Below are 21,342 nucleotides of genomic sequence, written 5' to 3'. Positions count from 1 at the left end.
GGGGTTGATCTTTGGGGCTTCCTTTGGGCGTGGCCGTGGAGGTGGTAGTGGTAGTTGGGGAGTGACCTGCTTCAGTTGTGGTGGTGTAGGCCACAAGAGACATGAGTGCATAAGTGCACCGGGAACTTTCCAGAGACTGCGCGCAGCTACGCGAGCGAGCAATAGACCTACGGGTCGTGGTCAAACCGGGGAAGTCAGAGCTACCAGAGTGGAGGCAACCACAACGGCGGTAATTCTTATCAGAAACCACCAACGAACAATAACAACAATTAAGGGTTGGGTGTTAAGCCGACCACATCAGCCAGTACTGTCCAGGGAGGTGGATAGAAGACCAGTGGAAAGTTATTCATGATGGAGAAGAAAGCAGCTAAGGAGGATGCACACGTTATCACCGGTACTTTCCTTGTTAATGGTATTCATACCTTTGTTTTGTTTGATTCGGGGGCTTCTCAGTCGTTTGTATCTTCGAGTCATGTTAAACGGTTGGGTTTGAGGGTGTATGAGTCTGTTAGTGAGCAAGTTTTTATACCTTCGGGTGAGTCTGTATCTTGTGGGAGGTTATATAGGGATGTACCTATGATAGTTGGACAAGTTGATTTCCCTGTAGACTTGCTAGAGTTTGCTTTTGACGGTTTTGAGATGATAGTTGGGATGGATTGGCTGGGAAAGTATAAAGCTAAGATAGACTGCCATCAAAAGAAAGTGTCTTTAAGAGGTCCTAAGGGTGTTAGTGTGTCTTATCGTGGGTTTCTAGTCAAACCCAAAGTTAAGTTGATTGCAGCTGTCACCTTGAAGTCTTACCTGAGGAAGGGATGTCCTTTGATCTTGTGTCATGTGAGAGATGACCGGATAGAGAGTCCGACAGTTGATCAGATACCGGTGGTGGGAGAGTTTGCAGATGTTTTTTTTAGAGGAGATTCCGGGGTTGCCACCGAAGAGGGAGATAGATTTCACCGTTGAGTTGAAACCGGGGACGGGGCCAATCTCTAAGGCACCGTACCGGATGGGTCCTAAAGAAATGGAGGAGCTCAGGAAGCAGTTAGATGATCTGATAGAGAAGGGATACATTAGACCGAGTGTATCGCCGTGGGGAGCGCCAGTTCTTTTCGTAAAGAAGAAAGATGGGAGTTTGAGGTTGTGCATAGATTACGGGGGGTGAGCCGAACCGAGTGACGGTGAAGAACAAGTATCCTTTGCCAAGGATAGATGACCTGTTTGATCGGTTGAGTGGTGCATCGGTCTTTTCCAAGATTGATTTGAGGTCGGGGTACCATCGGTGAAGATTAGAGAGGTGGACATACCAAAGACGACTTTCACGTCGAGGTATGGCCATTATGAGTATGTGGTGATGCCGTTTGGGTTATCTAATGCACACGGCCATTTGTGTTTATGGATTTGATGAACAGAATCTTGAGACAGTTTTGGACCGTTTGTGGTGGTATTTATCGATGACATCTTAGTCTACTCTAAGACTAAGGAGGAGCATGAGGAGCATCCGAGGATCATGTTGCAAACTTTGAGGGAGCATGAGTTGTATGCTAAGTTGTCCAAGTGTGAGTTCGGTTAGAGAAAGTTGCTTTTTCCGGGGCATGTGATCTCTAAGGAGGGAGTGGTGTGGATCCGGCGAAGATTGAGGCAGTGACAAAGTGGGAAGCACCAAAGAATGTTGCTGAGATTAGGAGTTTCTTGGGTTTAGCTGGATACTACAGACGGTTCGTGAAAGATTTCTCCAAGATAACTAGACCTATGACGGCGATGACAAAAGAGAACAGGTTTCGTTGGGATGAGAGTTGTGAGACGGCGTTCCAAACATTAAAGGAGCGTTTGACCACAGCTCCTATCTTAGCATTGCCTGAAGGGATTGAGAACTTTGAGGTTTATACAGATGCCTCAAAGAATGGGTTGGGATGTGTGTTGATGCAGAATGGTAAAGTGATTGCCTATGCTTCTAGGCAATTGAAGCCTTATGAGGAGAACTACCCTACTCATGATCTGGAGTTGGGTGCAGTGGTGTTTGCTCTCAAGATTTGGAGACATTACCTTTATGGAGCAATCTTTAATGTATTTTCTGACCACAAGAGTCTCAAGTACATCTTCACTCAAAAGGAGTTGAACATGAGACAGAGGAGGTGGATGGAGCTGATTGGCGATTATGACATGGAAATTATCTACCATGAAGGGAAGGCCAATGTAGTTGCTGATGCTTTGAGTAGGAAGAGTGTACATTCTCTGTCTACAGCTCTATCTTTGATGAGGCTGAGAGATGAGGTAGCGAGGTTTGGGATACATATGATGCAGAAAGGAGATGCCATGGGTGATATGACAGTGCAACTCGAGTTTTATGATGACATTCGAGGTAAACAGGCGTTGGATCCTAAGATAGTGGAGTGGAGAGCTGGAGTAGAAAAAGGGACAGTGTCTCGATTCTCTATTCATTCAGATGGTAGTTTGAGGTTTGATGGTAGGTGGTGTGTCCCTAATGATGAGGAGTTGAAAAAGACTATCATGACAGAGGTACATTGTACACCGTATTCAGTACATCCAGGTGGTGACGAAGCTATATAAGGATTTAAAGAACACGTTTTGGTGGCCTGGGATGAAGAAAGAAACAGCAGAGTTTGTGGCCCGTTGTTTGACATGCCAGAGAGTAAAAGGGGAACAGCGACGACCACAAGGTAAGATTCAGTCTTTATCGATACCTGAGTGGAAGTGGGAATCCATTTCCATGGATTTTATCGTGGGTTTGCCAAAGAGTCAACAAGGTAACAACATGATTTGGGTAATAGTGGATCGACTGACCAAGTCAGCTCACTTTGTTCCAATGAAAGATACATGGACTAAAGCTCAATTGGCTATGGCCTATCGAAAGAACGTGCTTAAGTTACATGGAGTCCCTAAGGACATAGTGTCTGACAGAGATGCGAGATTTATATCAAGGTTTTGGAAAGAGTTGCAGGAATCGTTGGGAACAACTTTGAAGATGAGTACAGCATTTCATTCTGCGACAGACGGATTTGATGATCGAGAGAACAATCAAGACTCTTGGGGATATGTTGCGAGCTTGTGTGATGGATTTTGGTGGTAGCTGGGAACAGAGGCTGGACTTGATAGAATTTTCTTACAATAACAGCTATCACACTAGTATTGGTATGGCACCGTTTGAGGTTTTGTATGGGAGGAGATGTAGGAGTTCGATTTGTTGGGACGATAGTGCTGAGGCAGTGGTTTTAGAACCAAAGACGGTGCATGAGATGGTGGAACAGATTAAGATGATCAGGGAACGGATGAGAGCAGCTCAGGATAGACAAAAGAGTTATGCAGATCTACATCGTCGGGACATAGAGTTTCAAGTTGGGGATAAGGTTCTTTTGAAAGTGTCTCCTATGCGTGGGGTTATGAGATTTGGGAAGAAAGGCAAGCTAAGTCAGAAGTTCATTGGGCCTTATGAGATCTTAGAGCGAGTTGGGGAAGTTGCATATCGTCTGGCTTTGCCAGCTGCGCTAGAGAGAGTGCATAATGTGTTTCATGTATCGCAGCTGCGGAAGTATATGAGTGACCCGTCACATGTGTTAGAGGCAGAGAGCTTAGAGCTAGATGAGTCCTTATCATATCTTGAGGTGCCTAAGCAGATTCTTGACCGAAAGGTTAGGCAGACTAGGAGTGGTGAGACAGTTTTGCTTAAGATCATTTGGTCTAACCACGAGAATGAGGAAGCTACATGGGAGCCAGAGGAAGCTATGAAAGAGCGTTACCCTTTTCTTTTTGATCAGGTATGTATGGTTACGGGGACGTAACCTTGTTTCTTTTAGGGGGGTAGGAGATGATCGCGAACAGTTTTTAAGAGTTTTATACCCTTTTTGTATGTTGTGTCGGTATGTTTGTCGGGATGAGTTGGGTTAGTAACATGTTTTATGTTAATTTTGTTTTGGTTGTAGAGTCGGAAGTGTTGTGGGAGTACCTTTGTTTAGTAGTGGTTTGAACTTCGGGGACGAAGTTCTTTTTAAGGAGGGAAGACTGTAATACTCCGTATTTATGAGTCTTTGGGTACTCTATCGAGTAGGCCCTACTCTGTCGAGTAAGGATAAGTTGCGATTTAAAATAGTTTCTGACCTGTTGGGTACTCGATCGAGTAACTAGGATACTCGATCGAGTAAGGGGGTACTCGATCGAGTACCTTAGATACTCGATCGAGTAGCCGGGTTTACGGGGAGTTTTTTTCGGGTTTTGTTAATTATGCGATTAAGATATATAATCTTTTCCGTCATCATTCTAAACACTTTAGCAAAACCTAATTTACTGTCAAAGAGAGAAAGAAAGTACGTTCATCATCTTAATCGCATTGTTAGCAAATCCCGGAGTTTGGAAGGTCGGTTTTCATCGTTTGTTATACCGTTGAGATCTTTGCGTCGAGGGTAAGATCTATGTACCCTTTTTGTTGTCTTTCCTTTAAGTTGGTTAAACCCTAATCTAGGGATTTGGGGGTTTTTGGGTAGTTTGTGATTTGGTAGCATTTGTATGTTGTGTGATAGGAGGAGGTTTCGTAGAAGAAACTTTTTGATACTTTGTAGAGACCGTCGATAGTTGTGCTTTCGGGTAGGATTTCTACTCGTATTAGTCCCATAATGGGATGATTGTTGATGTGTTGAGATTGATTGTTTGATATAGTAATTGTATTGTGACGGCTGTGATTGTGATTGTGATTGATTGTTCTCTGGTTCTAGAGATGCGTTCTCGGCTGAGTGGAGTCACTTGCGGGAGTGGCTTCACGCCCTAGTTTCGCCCTTCGTGGAACCCGCCACGGAAGGGGATGTGCACATTAATGGACAGGGTTATCGCTCGGTATGATGAGCGGGGCTTAGGTGGGAACGGCTGCGGTCCCCCACTGGCAGGGCTGGTCCAGTGGACAGTCGGTGATTGAGATTGTTGGATTGGTGTGGATGTGTGTGTGTGTGACGGTTAAGCAGTCTGTTTATCTTATTGTTGATATATTGAGTTGTCTGATTAGTACTGACCCCGGTTGTTGTTTTGTAAACCTGCGGTGATCCATTCGGGGATGGTGAGCGATGAATTGAGCGAGTTTGAGTTGAGTCTTGGGATAGCTGGGGAGGTGCCACCGTCGACGATAGAAGTCTTCCATTTGTAGTCTTTTAGTTTTATGACATTTCAGTATTTCAGTAGACAGTCGGTTTTAAGAACTTGTACCCGTATTTTGGGATTTGGTTTCAGTAGTACTTTTCACTAAAGTTATATCATTTAAGTTGTTTCTTTATTGTCTTATGAATATCATGCCTCGGGCAACCGAGATGGTAATATCTTCATACCTGAGTGGTCCTGGTAAGGCACTTGGAGTATGGGGGTGTTACAGACTTGGAGTCTCGAGGAACTAGCGAATGCCTATCAGTGAAAGATCATTCGTCTTCATGGGGTTCCTAAGGATATCATCTCTGATCGTGATCTGAGGTTTTGTTCTCGGTTTTGGAAGAAGCTGCAGTTGGCTTTGGGCAGTGGGCTTAAGATGAGTACAGCTTTTCATGCTGCAACTAATGGTCAGACTGAGCATACGATTCAGACGCTCGAGGACATGTTGCGAGCTTGTGCTTTGGAGTTCCAAGTTAGTTGGGAGAAGAGTTTACTGCTTGTGGAGTTCTCCTACAATAACAGTTACCAAGCTAGTATTCAGATGGCTCCGTTTGAGGCACTTTATGGAAGGAAGTGTCGTAGTCCTTTGTGTTGGGACAATTCTAGTTAGGCTGTCGTTCTTGGCCCAGAGTTGGTTCAAGAATCGATTGAGCAAGTGAGGTTGATCCGCGAAAAGCTTAAGGCAGCCCATGATCGACAGAAGACGTATGCAGACTTACGGCGTAGGCCGATCGGGTTTGAGGTTGGCGACAAGGTTTTTCTTAAGGTTTCGCTAATGAAAGGTGTTAAGAGATTTGGGCTTAAGGGCAAGCTTAGTCCTAAGTACATTGGACCGTATGAGGTGCTCGAGAGAGTTGGCGAGGTAGCCTATAGGTTGGCTTTAGCTCCAAATCCGTCGAAGGTTCACGATGTGTTCCATGCGTCGCAGTTGCGTCGTTATCGCAATGATCCTTCTCATGTTCTATAGGCTGATGTTATCGAGGTTGAGCCTAACCTGACTTATGAGGAACGTCCTGTTCGTATTTTGGAACGCCATGAGAAGAGGTTAAGGAATAAGGTGGTACCTTTGGTTCGGGTTCTGTGGAGAAGTCAGAAGTTTGATCAAGAGACTTGGGAAACCGAAGCGTCTATGTGAGAGAAGCTCCACATCTTTTCGAGTGAGGTAGTTCTCTTATCAAGTTTCGAGGACGAAACTTCTTTTTAGGGGGGTGGATTGTAACACCCCTAATTTCCACAATATAATTCTATAATTTTATTTTCCCATATTTTATATTTTATTTTCGGGAAAATATTCATCTTCTGCGTATTCGACTCGTTGGGCTCGAATTTCTGTGAAGACCCGCTCCTCCTTGGGTTTCACGTGTGATGTGGGAAAGGATGGGTGGTTTTGGGCCTAGACTTGATATAAACCCAAGACATCTTCTATATATATGAGAGCTAACTTAAACCCTAGCTTCGTTTCTCATAATTTCTCTCAAACCCTAAACCTAATCTCTTTCTTCTTCTCTCCCTCTTTGTGCCGCACACCCTACCCCTCTTTTAGGGTTTTTCGTGTGCTTCTTCCTCCTTCCTTCCTCATCTATCGTGCCAAGATCGATCCTACCTCTTGGATCTATCTTTCCTCGTTGTAAGTTTTACGTCTTTCCTGTTGTTTTTATAGTTTTATAGTTTTATATCTACCGTTAGCGTTTTAATTCGGAACGTTTCCCTTTGGCACGTGTGGTGATTTAATAAAGGCGTGGAGACTGCACCTGGAGAGGACATCTACATCGTTGAAGACGATCTCTAGTATTTTTTCTGCTAAAAAGGTAACTAGGTGTTTTCCTTTAATTGTGTTTATGCCAATTGATATAATTAATGTGATTTAATGATTGATTTGTATGATTAGTGCAAGTTTTGATTGTTTATTATCATGTTAATTATGTTTTCGCATGTTTGTATATGATTTAATGTTTTAATTATGTCTTGTATATTGTTTACGTGTTTATTATGGGTGTCATGAGCGCAATTATGGTTTACGAATCAAACCCTAGTGGCGGCATGATAGGCGGCCAAGAGTTCTCTCCAAAGTTATAGATAAAGTTAGTGTAACCTTGATGATGATGATTCAAGGGTTATTTCTAAAGTTAATACAACTTTGGGTAGTTACTCTAGTTATGGCTGAAACAGGTATAACCTTGGAAATATGAATCCAGGTTATAGCTGAATCTACTATAACATTGGATACGAGTTAAGGTATAGCTGAAACTAACGTACCCTGAGATTTATGGCTCAAGGTTATAGTTGGAACTAGTATAACTTTGAGTTACGTGCCAAGGTTATGGTTGAGGTAAGTATAACTTCAAGTTATATATGTTTAACTTATAGTCGAGGTTACTATAACCTCGCATCCAGAGTTTATGTTATGGTTAGGGTTACTATAACATTGAATGGTTAATGTTAAAGTTATAGCTGGAGTACTATAACATTGAATGGTTGATACTTGTTCACATGTTGTGTTGCGTTCAGTTATTATATGACATTGTGTTTGCATATATCTTTGGTTACTCTTGTTCATATGATAAGTAGGATGGTCAGTTATACTATCTTATGAGTTGAGTCGTGATGTTGTTCACGCATGTTGGTACAGTCAGTTATACTGTGCATTTATTTGTTGGTTGGTTTGAATAGATGACGGTAGTATCAGTTATATACTATCGGAATGAACAAACGCTACCCTTCGGGGACTGGTGAATGGTCTATGGTCGGGGGGTAACAGAGGCAGTGCGTTAAACGCTCTGTTCCCCGAGTGTCGTTCGGTTTGCACCGAGAGTCTCGCCAGGTCTTAGACATATAGGCAGTGGTTATACGCTATACATAATACCTTGGAGGCAGTGCGTTATACGCTCCACACCGATGGAGGCAGTGCGTTATACGCTCCATCAGCTAGAGGTAGTGCGTTATACGCTCTAGCAGTTAGAGGCAGTGCGTTATACGCTCTAACGGCGTTCGCTCTATTCGGCTATGCTTTGATGATAGCTTTGTGCTATCTGTTGCTGTGGATCATGTGTCACCATGTTTCCTATGCTTTAATGCTAGCTTTGCGCCTTTCGTTGATGTGGATCTTTTGTCGTTACTAGTCTTGTAAGTATTCATGGTCTAGTGGTTGTGTATGGTCTAGGTTTGCATGTTTGCATCCGTCTAAGGTAGATGAAGTTATGGTAAGTTTGTGTTGAGTTTCACGAGTATAGATGATCTCACATGTTTACTGGTTTTACATTTCAATTGTTATTGATTATTGGTTATATTCAATTGTTGTAAACATGACTGGGAGAGCATCTAGTTACTCCTGACTGATTGTCGACCCTCCTTTCCCAGGTTGTTCAGATGTTGCTGACTGGTTGATGCTTGGTTGGGGAATGTGCGAAGCGAGCTTAATAATAAAATAGGAGTTTGCTTTTAAGTTTTAAGAACCCTTTGAATAATGTATTAGTTGTCTGGTTTTAGTAGCGAACCGGATTGGTCAGGTGTTTCCGCCACCTTGACCCTTTTATCAGTATCTTACTCTGATATTTACTTTATCTAAGTTTTTCCTTTGTTTTATAATCCGGGTTGTTACAATATTCCAATCTCAAACAAGGGGGCAAGGTAGGTATAATTACATATCTCAACAGCTAAGCAACATGATAAGTTCTTCAGAGCAATGTATTTTTCATGAAAAAAGATTATCTACAACCACAATCATCAGACCGAAACCTGACCAAATTATACTGATGCGCTGGTGACTTGGTAAGGAGAGAGTCCTAAGCATGCGCATGGTTTTTGTCATTGCAATCACAGAATCATTTCCATTTAAGCCCACAGAAACAAAATTTTACAAAAAGAGAATGGATTAATCAAGAGAAGAAAAAAAACTCAACGGAGAAGAAACATGACCTAGTCACAACAATTATTTGGGTCGGGAATGAGTAGCGAGTAGAGTGAATTCCACATATTAAGCGGCATTCACACTAATAAGCAAAGCAAGGCTCTCGGCTATGGTAAAAAAAAAAATATAAGGAGAAGTAAAAAAATGTCCATACACATTAATTAAATGATGTATTGAATAGTGGGATACTCTTTGCAAATTGTAATTTTTTTTCTTAATGAAATGAAATGATAACCTTTTGCTAAAAAACAAAAAAAAAGTTGTCGTACAATCCTCTTTACATAATAAAGTCTAAAATGTCCTTGCACATTATACATTGAGCCAACTATTTAAGAATCCGGCAACGCACGGATAACATACTGATTTATACTGTAGTAATTAGTAGTATAAAGTATTTTAGATTGGATTATTTTTGGAAGATTTAATAAGAGTTGGGTTATTTTTATTAAATTTGCATCTTTTATTTTTATTTTTTATTTTTTTTAATGGAGTCTACTTTGTTTGGTTTTCTTTTATTTTATTTTTTGAAAAAGAAAATCTGAAGCCAGCAACTTGATATACATGCATGTGTTTTGGCTTTTATGTAAAAACTATTATCTTAAATACTGCGCGTCGGGCTGGAGAATCGGTAGAGGCATTTAAGAGTAAAATAAATGTATTTAATTGAGGCAACGTAATGTGGGGCCGTCTATTGCATTATTGCAAAAATAACGATAACGATGTCAGCAGTATTCAAATTATATACTAATGTTGTTCGTCCCCAAATCAACAAAAAAAAGGTAAGGAGAAAAGAAAATGACAGAAAACCTATGTTCTTCTTCCCATTCAAATTCCAACATTTTTAATTCTCAATTATCAAACAATAATGATGTTGACGTAAGTGACAAGAAACCTCTTCCTACCCTCTTTGATGATGATGATGATGAAGAAACCAAAGATATTGCACCAAGTTTTCATCATTTATCCTTGAATAATTATAACTCTCCTTCATTACGCTATCATCATGACATTATCTCCTCACCGTCTCATCATGAGACCAACCTGAGTCCAGACTCGTCTCCACTCGTCCCACGGAGTCCCGAGTCAAAGTGGACCCCCTCTCCTCCATCTACCCCGTCTCCTCCGCTCCTCTACCGTTGCATTTCCTCCCTCCGCCATGAAGGTTCCATATTCTCAATTGTCGTGTCGAGAGGGCTAGTCTTTACCGGGTCAAGTAGCACCTACATACGTGCATGGCAACCCTTAGATTGCCGTGAAAAGGGTTACATACAAACAAGCTCCGGAAAGGTACGTGCCATGCTAGCCCATGGTGGCATGCTATTCACTGCCCATAAAGATCACAAAATTAGGGTTTGGAATATAATTTCACATAATGCTATTTTTAGACCTAAGAAAATTGCAACCCTACCCAAACTAAGTCCTTTAAGGTTCTTAATCTCTTGGGCTAGTCATAGTAGTGCCCTACAACATAAGGATACTATCAGTTGCATGGCTTTTAACCATGCAGATGGGATCCTATACACTGGATCTTGGGATAAAACCGTCAAAGCATGGAGTTTAAATGATAGAAAATGCATTGATTCATTTGCGGCACATGCGGATAATATCAATGACATGGTAATTAACCATGACGGATTTATTTTTACATGTTCCTCGGATGGCACGGTAAAAATGTGGAACAAAGTAAGTGGTGAAAATTTCCATACACTTACCATGACCTTGACTTTCCATTCTTACCCGATATATGCTTTGGTCTTAAGTGATGCTTCCCAATCCGAAAGGAGCCTATTATACGCCGGGTCATCCGACGGGTGTATAAATGTTTACGAACAACAAATTTCGGGACGTTACAATCATGAAGGGAGCATTCAAGGGCATCAATTCGCGGTACTTTGTTTAACAATGTTGGATAATTTGGTAATTAGTGGGTCAGAAGACGCGATGATTAAGATTTGGAGGAGAGGAGAAGGTCGGATTTATGAATGTTTAGCGGTATTAGAAGGTCATAAAGGTCCAATAAAGTGTTTAGGAGCTTGTTTAGAGAAGGATAATATGGTAATGGGTTTTTTGGTATTTAGTGCAAGTTCAGATAGAACGTTTAAGGTGTGGAGAGTTAAGGTATTCTCACAAGAAATGAGGGGTAGAAATCAGTCATTAGATATTGGAGATGATTATGATAATAGTATTAATGTTTTAAGTAGTCCTGCCTTGTCTCCTTCATGGGTGGAAATGAAGCTTCGTTTATCAACTAGTTAGTTTAGCATTATTAAGGCTTCAAACAGAATTTGGTCTCAAGGCTTCTCAAACAGCTATATGTGATCATTTTTATGGTAAAATGTCGCTCTTTAAATAGATCACATTTAGCTGTAATTAGGTCATATATAACCCGTCTGAAACTTTCAGACAAAATTAACTGTCTAAAGAGAGACCTTCTGTTAGTTTAGTTAAGTTATGATTGAACAAGTTTATTAATTATTTCTCCTAGATGATTTATGTTATTTAGTGTGTAGTTTTTGTTCAAGGGTCATGATTGTATGCATGTTTTTTTGCAATTTGTTTGCCAATTGGGTACGTACAACCATATTTAATGGGTTTCTTTCCGTTGGCCTAAATGTTTTTGGTTTATCACTTCACACAATCAAATTTTATTACCAATTTTTTCGTTTCTATGGACAATTATTTACCTTTTTCACCACTTATTAAATTATTTTATGTGCGGCCTTGTTAATTTACATTATGAGAAACGCTGCTCTTATATAAGATCATTGTATAACATACAACGAATTTATAATGCTTGTAAGATAAGGGTTTGTATCGATCTGTAAAATAAGGGTTTATACGATCGGATTTATACGGGTTTCGAGTAATCAGAATCCGATTTAATTATGCCTTTTAACAAATGTTTGTTTTCTTTAATTTTAATTATAAACATATACAGTAGTTATTCTTAATTTTCATAATTATCTAATTCAATACATGATATTAGTAAGATTAAACATTTTTACTTAACATATTCAATATCACGATGCTATACGAAATATTTATTCGATCAATATTTACACATACGTGACAAGCAGTAACTATATTTTTATTTTAATCATTTGAGTAGTTAATCATGTGGTAAAACTTTATTTTAGAATAAATATATGTACATTTTATTTCAAAAAATTATACTCCATATTTACATTATTTTATCATTTTATATTAGTTTTATTTTGTTTAACATACACATTTTTAATTATGTACCTATTATTGGGTCGGGTCACGGGTTGGGTGGATCTTAACTCTAAATATGCGGGCCAGTTATTATCAGGTTAGGTCTTATTCGAGTTCGAATTGAAAAGAATAAATTATTTTCGATTAAATTATCGATTTAGGTTAACGTTTGACAGGCCGAAGTGAGTAAATAGTAGCAAGAGTAAGTATCACACCCATAATGACCTAATATTGTCAATCTAACTAGGTCGACAAGTTTTACACTGATTTGTTACTACCAGCGTTACGGTTCTTTCTTGTTTTTTCAATTCCTACATGAATGGAGTAATATTGTCAATCATGTAAGCTTGTCTTGTGGAGTTTTGGTATACTACTAACGTCTGACACCACACTCTTAAAGATGTTGGTGACAAATGGAGACGAGACACCAACAGTTGAGAATTATTACTAGAGACCATTGAACGCGTAATGAATGCACCTGAGTGTACACAGTACACTAGTACACTATACTCAAAATTAACACAAATTGTCACTTATGACACGGATATATTCCTCAGAAGTTTGTAACGAATTAAGTACTACCCATATGATGGGTAGATAAGATTAAAGAGTAGCAATTTATTTTCCCTATTTATTCACATGGATAATACTTAATCTGACCCGTTGCAAATTTGTAACAGATATTCCCGCCATACAGCGACTTGTTGCAAATTAAAATGGCAAAAGCAAGCTCATTTAGTAATCAATAACCTTACAGGCTTGAAAGGGCCGTTTGTTTGTCGGTAGGCGGGTGTATCACTCATGAAAATATGAGTGTCTTAGGTATTGCCTATTGGTTCGTTGGTTGGGGACTTGGGGTAAGGATAACATAAGTACGTAATGTAGTTTATTTATTTATTTTTTTAAGTAGAAGATGCTAAATTGTTATTAAAATCAATATCTATCTATTTTCAAAGAGAGTTTTTTTTAGCGATTATACAAAATTCAATTTTTATAAAATATTGGTGAGTCAAAGTCGTATGCTTTCAAAGATAATATTTATAACACTTAAGACCTCAAACTAAATAATAGTATACTCGTATAGCTCCCGTGCCACAACACGGTATTTGTAAAAAGGTTGTGTTAAAGAAACTTGAAATTAAATTGCAATAATTAAGTCATTTTAAATTTAATAAATCTTGTATTAAAAGAATTATATTATTACTATTATAGGCCCTGAGTATGCGTGGTATTTATATATCATTTATTTGATAATGTATTATTTATAGATTTAAAATTGACATATTATTAATTTTTCATATTTTAATATTAGGATAAAAAAATTAAAATGGAAAACTAATTAAAAGAATTGAGTAAAGTCATAAAATGAGTATTTTAATGAAATGTTTTACCATAAAACTAATGATTCCAATTTACAAATTTTCTCAAATAATTTTAAATATTTTTTCGCCACGGAATTAATAATATCAGTTCATAATTTTTTTTCTTTTTTTACGAATTAAGTACGTGGTAATTTTTTTTTATACAAAACTAATAATATCAATTTATCAGTTTTTCATATATGAATTTTAGATTTATACCAGTTTAGTTTTATTTCAATTAAAAGATTATAATTTAATTAAAAAAAGACTATAATGAATAAGATTATGTCTTAATTAAAAGGTAATAATTTATTAAAAAAAAGAGTCTTGTTTCCTTATTTATTGAGATTCCTTTTGGAGGGAAAACTATTGAGAATTTTATTCTCTTAGTAGTGAGGGGATGGGATAAGGGTCGATCCGCAAAGAAGGCATAATAATCTATGTGAATTATAATGTAGAGAATTAAATAGAGGGGGGGGGGGGATTGAATGATTGAGTATGTAACAATATTTTGGAGTGTAGGGATCGTCTAAAAGCCTCGCCTACCATGAAAATAATTGAGTATGTAACACCCATGTTTAACTAAAGGCCTTAACGAGACACTCCCAGTTAAATGAAACTGTTACCATCTCGGTTTTTCGAGCCAATAAATATCAAATAAAAAATACATAGGTACTTTAAATAAAAATTACATCTTAAATGGGAATATTGTCTGAAACTGAGTAGATACATGTCTTACACCAACTGTACAAAAAATAAGTACTTCAAATACAACTGAAATAAGAAATGTTAAAAATCGAGTGAGACACGAAGACTTCTATACTCGGTCCAAACATGAATCACGCGCCCATCCGTCCTACTCACAGCAACAACATCAAGAAACAACCAAACCTGCTTATTTATCTGCACCCCATTATGCCGGAAATTATTGAATGGATCATAATAGGTCACCCAAAAACAGGCAAGAGTTTGACACAAGACACAAACGAGTCAACCGATGGTTGAGTACGAATAAACTAAACAACAGTATTAATAACAGAAATATCATATAGTAGCAACGGAAACTCCAACAGTAATAGTCAAAGGTTTGAATAACTTAGCAGGAGAATATCAGACGGTCTCAATGATAGTGAAGCTCGTCGTCAAAGCCTATCAAACCATATTTATAAACTCAACAAACTACTAGTAAAGGAGTAAGTAGAGGTCGGATCCCAAGGGACGGTTTATCAAATGATTATCTAATGCAAGTAGCTATGTCTTTGTGTCACAATTTGGGTTTGAGTGTAAGCTAAACTACAACTATGAAAATGTAAACAAATGAAGAACAATGCAAGCAAATGTAAATAGAGATGTAAACAATTGATGAAAAACACTAGGGTGTCATGGGTTCATAGGGGAAACATGGTATAATCACAATAATGAGTCATACAAATGATTATAGTTGTGTTGGAATCGAGTTGATTTATGTCTTATAATTCCTAGGAAGACTTAGGTCTCAGAGTCGAGTTGATTTATAACTTACGACACATATAACGACTTGGATCTCCGTATACAATATGCAGGGTCTAACAAGCCTTGAGTTGATTTATGTTTTACAAGTCTTGTTGAAAGGATAAGAGAATCATGCTTGGTTGTCAACCAAGCATTTCATCAAGCATAACATGTACATAAATTAAAAACACAATATACAAGCATTCATATAAACTCATTAAGCATAGATCTAACCCATAATTACTCCCCCAATCCCCCACTAACCCTAGATAAGAGACTACTCACACATCATCATGAAATCATGTAATCAATGGTGTCAAACATCTTAACAAGTATAAACATGATAATAAATGAGTAAATCAATTAATAAAAGATTAAGTAAAAGATTAAGTAAAGAGTAAATGAATTATACCAACTTAAGATAAACAAAGGAAATGGAAGAATAATAGAAGAAAGCCATGATTAATGATGAAGAGTTGTCAATTCTCCAATACAAAACAAAAGAATTCTTCAATTACCAAGCTAGATCTAAGATTGTTTGAGCAATAATTAAGGAAGGATTAAGATGTAATTAAGCTAATTAGATTAGTCTAACTAAGCTAAGCTAGCCTCGTTTTCCTCTAAGTACATGAGGTATTTATATTAAGTACAAGTATTAGGTTAATTAAGGGCTTAAATTGTAATACTCCGTATTTATAAGTCTTGGGGTACTCTATCGAGTAGGCCTTACTCTGTCGAGTAAGGGTAAGTTGCGTTTTAGAAAAGTTTCTGACCTGTTGGGTACTCGATCGAGTAGCTGGGGTACTCGATCGAGTAGGGGGGTACTCGATCGAGTGTCCTTGGGTACTCGATCGAGTAGCCGGTTTGCGGGGTGATAATTCGACGGGTTTTGTTAATAACACGGATTACTATATAAATCTTCCCGTCACTTTCATAATACACCTTTACAAACCTTATAACATTAAAAGGGAGATTCAAGTTACGTTCATCGCATTCATCCGTGTTGTTGACAAATCCCGGAGCTTGAGAGGTCGGATTTCATCGTTCTTTACACCTTTGTGATCCTTGCGTCGAGGGTAAGATCTGCATACCAATTTTATAGTATTTCGTCAAGTTCCGTTAAACCCTAATTTTGGGATTGGGGGTTTTTATGGTTTGTTAAGGTTAGATTGTGATTATGTGATTATGTGATAGGAGAAGGATTTGTAAAGGAGAGGTTTTGAGACAGCTGCTAGATCGTCCGATGATTGTGTTGCTTTCCAGGTAGGATTTCCTACTCAGTATTAGTCCCATAATGGGATGATTGTTGATGTGTTGAGATTGATTGTTTAATATCGTAATTGTGTTGTGACGGTGGTTGATTGTGACTATTGATTAATATCGTAATTGTGTTGTGACGGTTGTGATTGTGATTGTTGTCTCTGGTTCTCGAGATGCGTTCTACCGAGTGGAGTCACTTGCGGGAGTGGCTTCATGCCCTAGTTTCGCCCTTCGTGGAACCCGCCACGGAAGGGGATGTGCACATTAATGGACGGGGTTATCGCTCGGTATGATGAGCGGGGCTTAGGTGGGAACGGCTGCGGTCTCCCATGGCGTATCGGGTCCAAAGTGGACGGTCGGTGATTGAGATGATTGGAATTGGTGGTTGTGTGTGTGTGTGACGGTTAAGGTCATCTGTTTATCTTATTGTTGATATATTGAATTGTGTGATTAATCGACCCGTTTAAATGTTTTAAAACGTGGTGATCCATTCGGGGTGGTGAGCGATTATTGAGCGGTATGAGCGATGCGTATGGGGTAATCGGGAGGAGTCACCACGATGCGGTTTAGAAGTCTTCCATTGTGTTTGATAGTTTTATAGTCTTTTGATAGTAGATAGTTTTGGAGAACTTGTATCTCTTTATCAGTTTTGGTTTTTGGCATGTAATCACTTTAAACGTTAATTATTATTTAAATATGTTTCTTTATTGTCTTATGATAATCATTGCCTCGGGTAACCGAGATGGTAGCATTTTCATGCCTTAAGTGGTCCTGGTAAGGCACTTGGAGTATGGGGGTGTTACAAATGGTATCAGAGCGACGATCCTGAAACCTGTAACCAATGAATCCAATGAATATAGGGAGTCAATTAAAATGAATCCGGGGTAAAGGTTGTAGGAGCTAATGCAAAGACTTGGGAGACGTCCTAAAGTCGCGAACTCGCCCTATAATTTTGAACCGGTCACATGGGATATGAGTCGGGATCGCTATGTGTTTACCTTGTGCTTTGTGTACCTATGGAGTGATGTGTGGCATGAATCAGTGGATGTATGTATGTGGAGAATATGGAATGTGTAGAAAAGATGGTGATAATGTGATTTCGTATGTTGTTGATTGAAAGCATGTTGCATGATAGTTGATTTATAATGTTGGTTGGAATTGTTAGAAAAGTGTATGAGAATGATGAGTAATGTGTTGGAAATAGATGAATTGATTGGAAAAGATGGAGTAGCAATTGCATAGGAATATGAATTTTGTGATTATGAATATGGTTAGGTGACGAAGTGTAATTGTAATGTTGTTGTATTAGTAACATGGGAATAGGATTTGTAATGTATGAGAATGTTTTGTGTTACGAAAAGTTATAAAATTTAAAGCATGCGGTTAGTACATGACTAATGAGTTAAATAATATATGTGCATGATGGATGTTGTTGCTTGATTTTTGAAGATGGTAACATGAGATTAGCAATACTGGTTTTATGAGTACTGAGTCGTTTTGTCTACCTTGTTGTTGTTTAAGTCGTTTGGGAAGTAAAGATCAATAGTTGTGTTTTTCGATGATAAAGAGGTTGTCTTTAAACTGTTATAACTTGAGATGCGTAAATGATTTTAATGTGATTCCAATTGGAGGTGATAGCTTGTTCTTTTACGATTCTAACGATAGGTCGCACGCCCAAAGCGACCAAGAAATGAGTGAGTTATGGCTGTTTTACGAAAACTGGACAAAGTCTTTGAGAAATGCGTAGGTACTCGATCGAGTAGCCTTGGTACTCGATCGAGTAGGGGTAACTCGATCGAGTACGTCAGTTACTCGATCGAGTGTCCCTGGTAATTTGTTTTACGTGCTTCTGATCTTCACCTACTCGATCGTGTAAGTCCCTTACTCGATCGAGTGTCCTGTACTCGATCTAGTGACCCCTGTTTTGGGTCATATGCTTATCTTTTGAATTCGTTACATATTATGTTTAATTCAAAGTTATTATTTTGCTTCTTTATGCATTGGTTTACATGTATGTTGGTCTTGACGCGTAAGTTACCCAATCTTGTGGTGTAGTGAGTGGCTTTGTGGTGAGTATGAGTTCGGTGGGAGGACATGAGTTATACGTGGTTGTAATAGATAGTGGAAAAAGAAAAGGAAGATTGTTATGGCTTAATTAAGACATAGAGCATGTTTTCTGAGATGAAAAGAGATGAGTGATATGAGTGTGTGTTGAGTAACGTAAAAGTATGTGAATGTGGGCAATGGATGATGTGAGTCTAAGGAACGTGAGAATGAAAGGATTGAGAGTAAGGATATGGATAGTGACAACTTGAGATGTGTAAAGAATTATGGAGGGAGGTTGTTAAGAGCCGTGTGGGTTAAGAATATACATAATGAAAGTTCGTTTTAAAGGGGTTGAGAAGAGTGGTATATAGTGAACTTTGTGGAGACATGTCGCGAGGTGGATTTGTAGGCAGTGAGGGAGTTTGGGGAGATTTGGTTTATTAAGAGGTGAAACCACTGTGGGATTTCCTTGGGCAATTAACGGTATTAAATGAGTTCTGACTTCTAGAGAGGTACAAAGGAGATGCAATTGTTTGGACAGTAAACGTTGATTCTATGGATGGATTAGTGGCAAGGGTGATTGATGACATAATAAGAGAATATTTGTGGTAAGAGAGAGTGAGATGATATCGATATGAAATAATTAGATGTGAGTTTTGGAGCAGTGAGAACGTAACCGGAACACTAAAGAGTTAGGTAGAAGTGATAAGGAGTTGAATGGTTAATTAATTTTGTAGATGTAAAGGAAAATAATGAGGGGAATAAAACTGAGAAAATGTTGACGGAGTTATGTGATATAGAGGTAAGGAGTCGTCGAGATGTGTGCTACCAATCATGAGGATGTTAGTTAATGGTTATAGAGGAGTTTTGGGACAACATGATTAGTAATGAGTTTCGAGGAATTAAGGAAAGTAAGAAGTTGGTAGAATATTTGCACGGTACGAGATTTTTGGCGGAGAGTTAGATGATGATACAATTAAGGATAGTATTGGGAAGAATGTTGAGGTAATTTTGTTGATGGATTCGATGCTTGTTATTTGGGATGTCAACCAAAGATAGGAAACAAATCGTGATGTTTAGAGATGAGTGTAAGAGGTTTGATGTTCGGACAGTGGTAGTGTTATCGTTTGTGACTAGTGGTTAAGGGTGATGGTATATTAGAAAGGTAGCAATTCTAAAGAGGTTGATTTTGTAGAGACCAGATGGATATTTATGGTTGTGAGAGGGTATAAGATGTGGTTAGATGAGGCGGATGCTAATAGTTGAATAGTAATGGTATGGTTATACTGGGCAGGAAGTGATGGTTGTGCGAATGGGGGAAAAGGTTATGAGGGGCATATGAGTTAAGCTCGGGCAGCAGGTAACCTATGTTGAGTGGTAACTTACGTGATCAGGATTGAGTGGTTGGATGTGATTATGGGTCTATGTCATATATAAATGTTTGTGTGAGGTTGTGACCTCACAAGAAATGGTATGGTGTGATAATTATAAGTTGTTATCGAATTTTACGTAATACATGTTGGATACGAGTACGTAATGGAAGGATGTTTAAAAAGGTAATAATTTGATTGTTTTAGCATGACTAGTTATGCTGTCTCGTATTCATGGTACATGTCAATCGTGATATGGTAAGGAGATGATATTCACGAGGTTATTATCTGTTTAATTCATAAAATATGTGGTGTTATGATTTAGTAAAGTGGATTTGAGTAAGTTTTTATTGTCTGAGAAATTATTCTGAGACAGTATTTATGGGAGTTGTATGCAATCGTGATGACTATCGATGTGGTTGTGGTGCCTCGGGTGGTGATTCGGGCACGATATTTAGTGTTGTGATGCGGGTATTTTCGCACCGCGGTGTGGCTGTTGGTGGCGGTGTTGTGATGCCGTCACCGGTTGTGGTGGAGTAGGCAGGATGATTATGATTCGAGTTTCGAAAGTACATAGCAGTTATACATAGATTGTTGTTTTGTTTGATGTTGTTCCCTGCGAGTTTCAGTTTGTGCAGATAGACAGTTGTCTTGTTTATTGATGTTTTCTTTACCTGGTTAAGTTGGGAATGAGAGTAGAGTATGATATACATGGAGTTGTATATGTTTTCGTTGTTGTCATAGACTCATAGTATAGTGACATTCTGTTAATGGGACACGGTTGTGAGAGGTTGTTACAATAATTATGATCTTGTTCTAGTTAAGGTTTCAAAGAGACATGGTAATGGCAAGTGAGTCGTAGAACATGTGTGGTAATGACCCGAAAGATGCAGGTGGTTCATAATCTTTTGTTGAGACAGTGAGTGTAGGGTATTGGGAATTAGTGTCATGTTAAGTTGTGTATGAGTTTTGCGGTAATGGAAGAAAGAACTTGAGGATCTAGTGTGCGTGTACGTAACGAGTGTGGATCGTGAGTTATGCTTCTAGGAGATAAGTGCCTTACATAGAGAGGTATGTTGTTTTGCAGAAATAATGGAGAGTTAGTATGGTGATTTTGCTACGAGTTTTATGGTATAGGTTAGGTGGTATGCCAAATGAGTTGAGTTATGAGAAATGTTTAAGTAAGAGAGCCTTGGATATATGCCTGGTGAGTGTTTGGTTTATAGACGGTTATCTTTGACATGTGGTGGTAAAGAGGGTAATGAACAGATATATCTAGAATTTAGTATTAGTGAGTTACGAGGACGTAACATTTATCTTAAGAGGAGTAGGATGCGATAAAAGAGATTTTGATGGTTGTTCACATGGTAGTATATTTGGAAGTAGAGTGTTGGTGTAGCATAAGATATGGATTTGTATATGTTGTGGTTGATGGTGTTAAAAGGTCATGGCCGTGCTTGTAGTAGTTTGATGTTAGGAATGCGAGAATACTTCGATAGTGTTGACAGTTGGATGATGAGATTATGAGTGTGAGTAAACTTCGAGGACGAAG

General features: G+C 38.6%; 1 protein-coding gene across 1 annotated transcript; it reads left to right on the top strand.

Moving 5' to 3' along the window:
* The first annotated feature begins 9,779 nt into the window (after positions 1-9,779).
* Positions 9,780-11,643, top strand: LOC141600210 (protein JINGUBANG-like). The gene has a single exon (XM_074420393.1). The coding sequence runs from the start codon at positions 9,842-9,844 to the stop codon at positions 11,300-11,302; it is 1,461 nt and encodes a 486-aa protein (XP_074276494.1). The 5' UTR covers positions 9,780-9,841; the 3' UTR covers positions 11,303-11,643.
* Positions 11,644-21,342: the final 9,699 nt, after the last annotated feature.

The sequence above is a fragment of the Silene latifolia genome, chromosome 9 (genome assembly GCF_048544455.1).
Source record: "Silene latifolia isolate original U9 population chromosome 9, ASM4854445v1, whole genome shotgun sequence".
NCBI lineage: Eukaryota > Viridiplantae > Streptophyta > Magnoliopsida > Caryophyllales > Caryophyllaceae > Silene > Silene latifolia.
The sequence above is the reverse complement of the archived record's forward strand: the minus strand, read 5'-3'. Positions and strand labels throughout refer to the sequence as shown.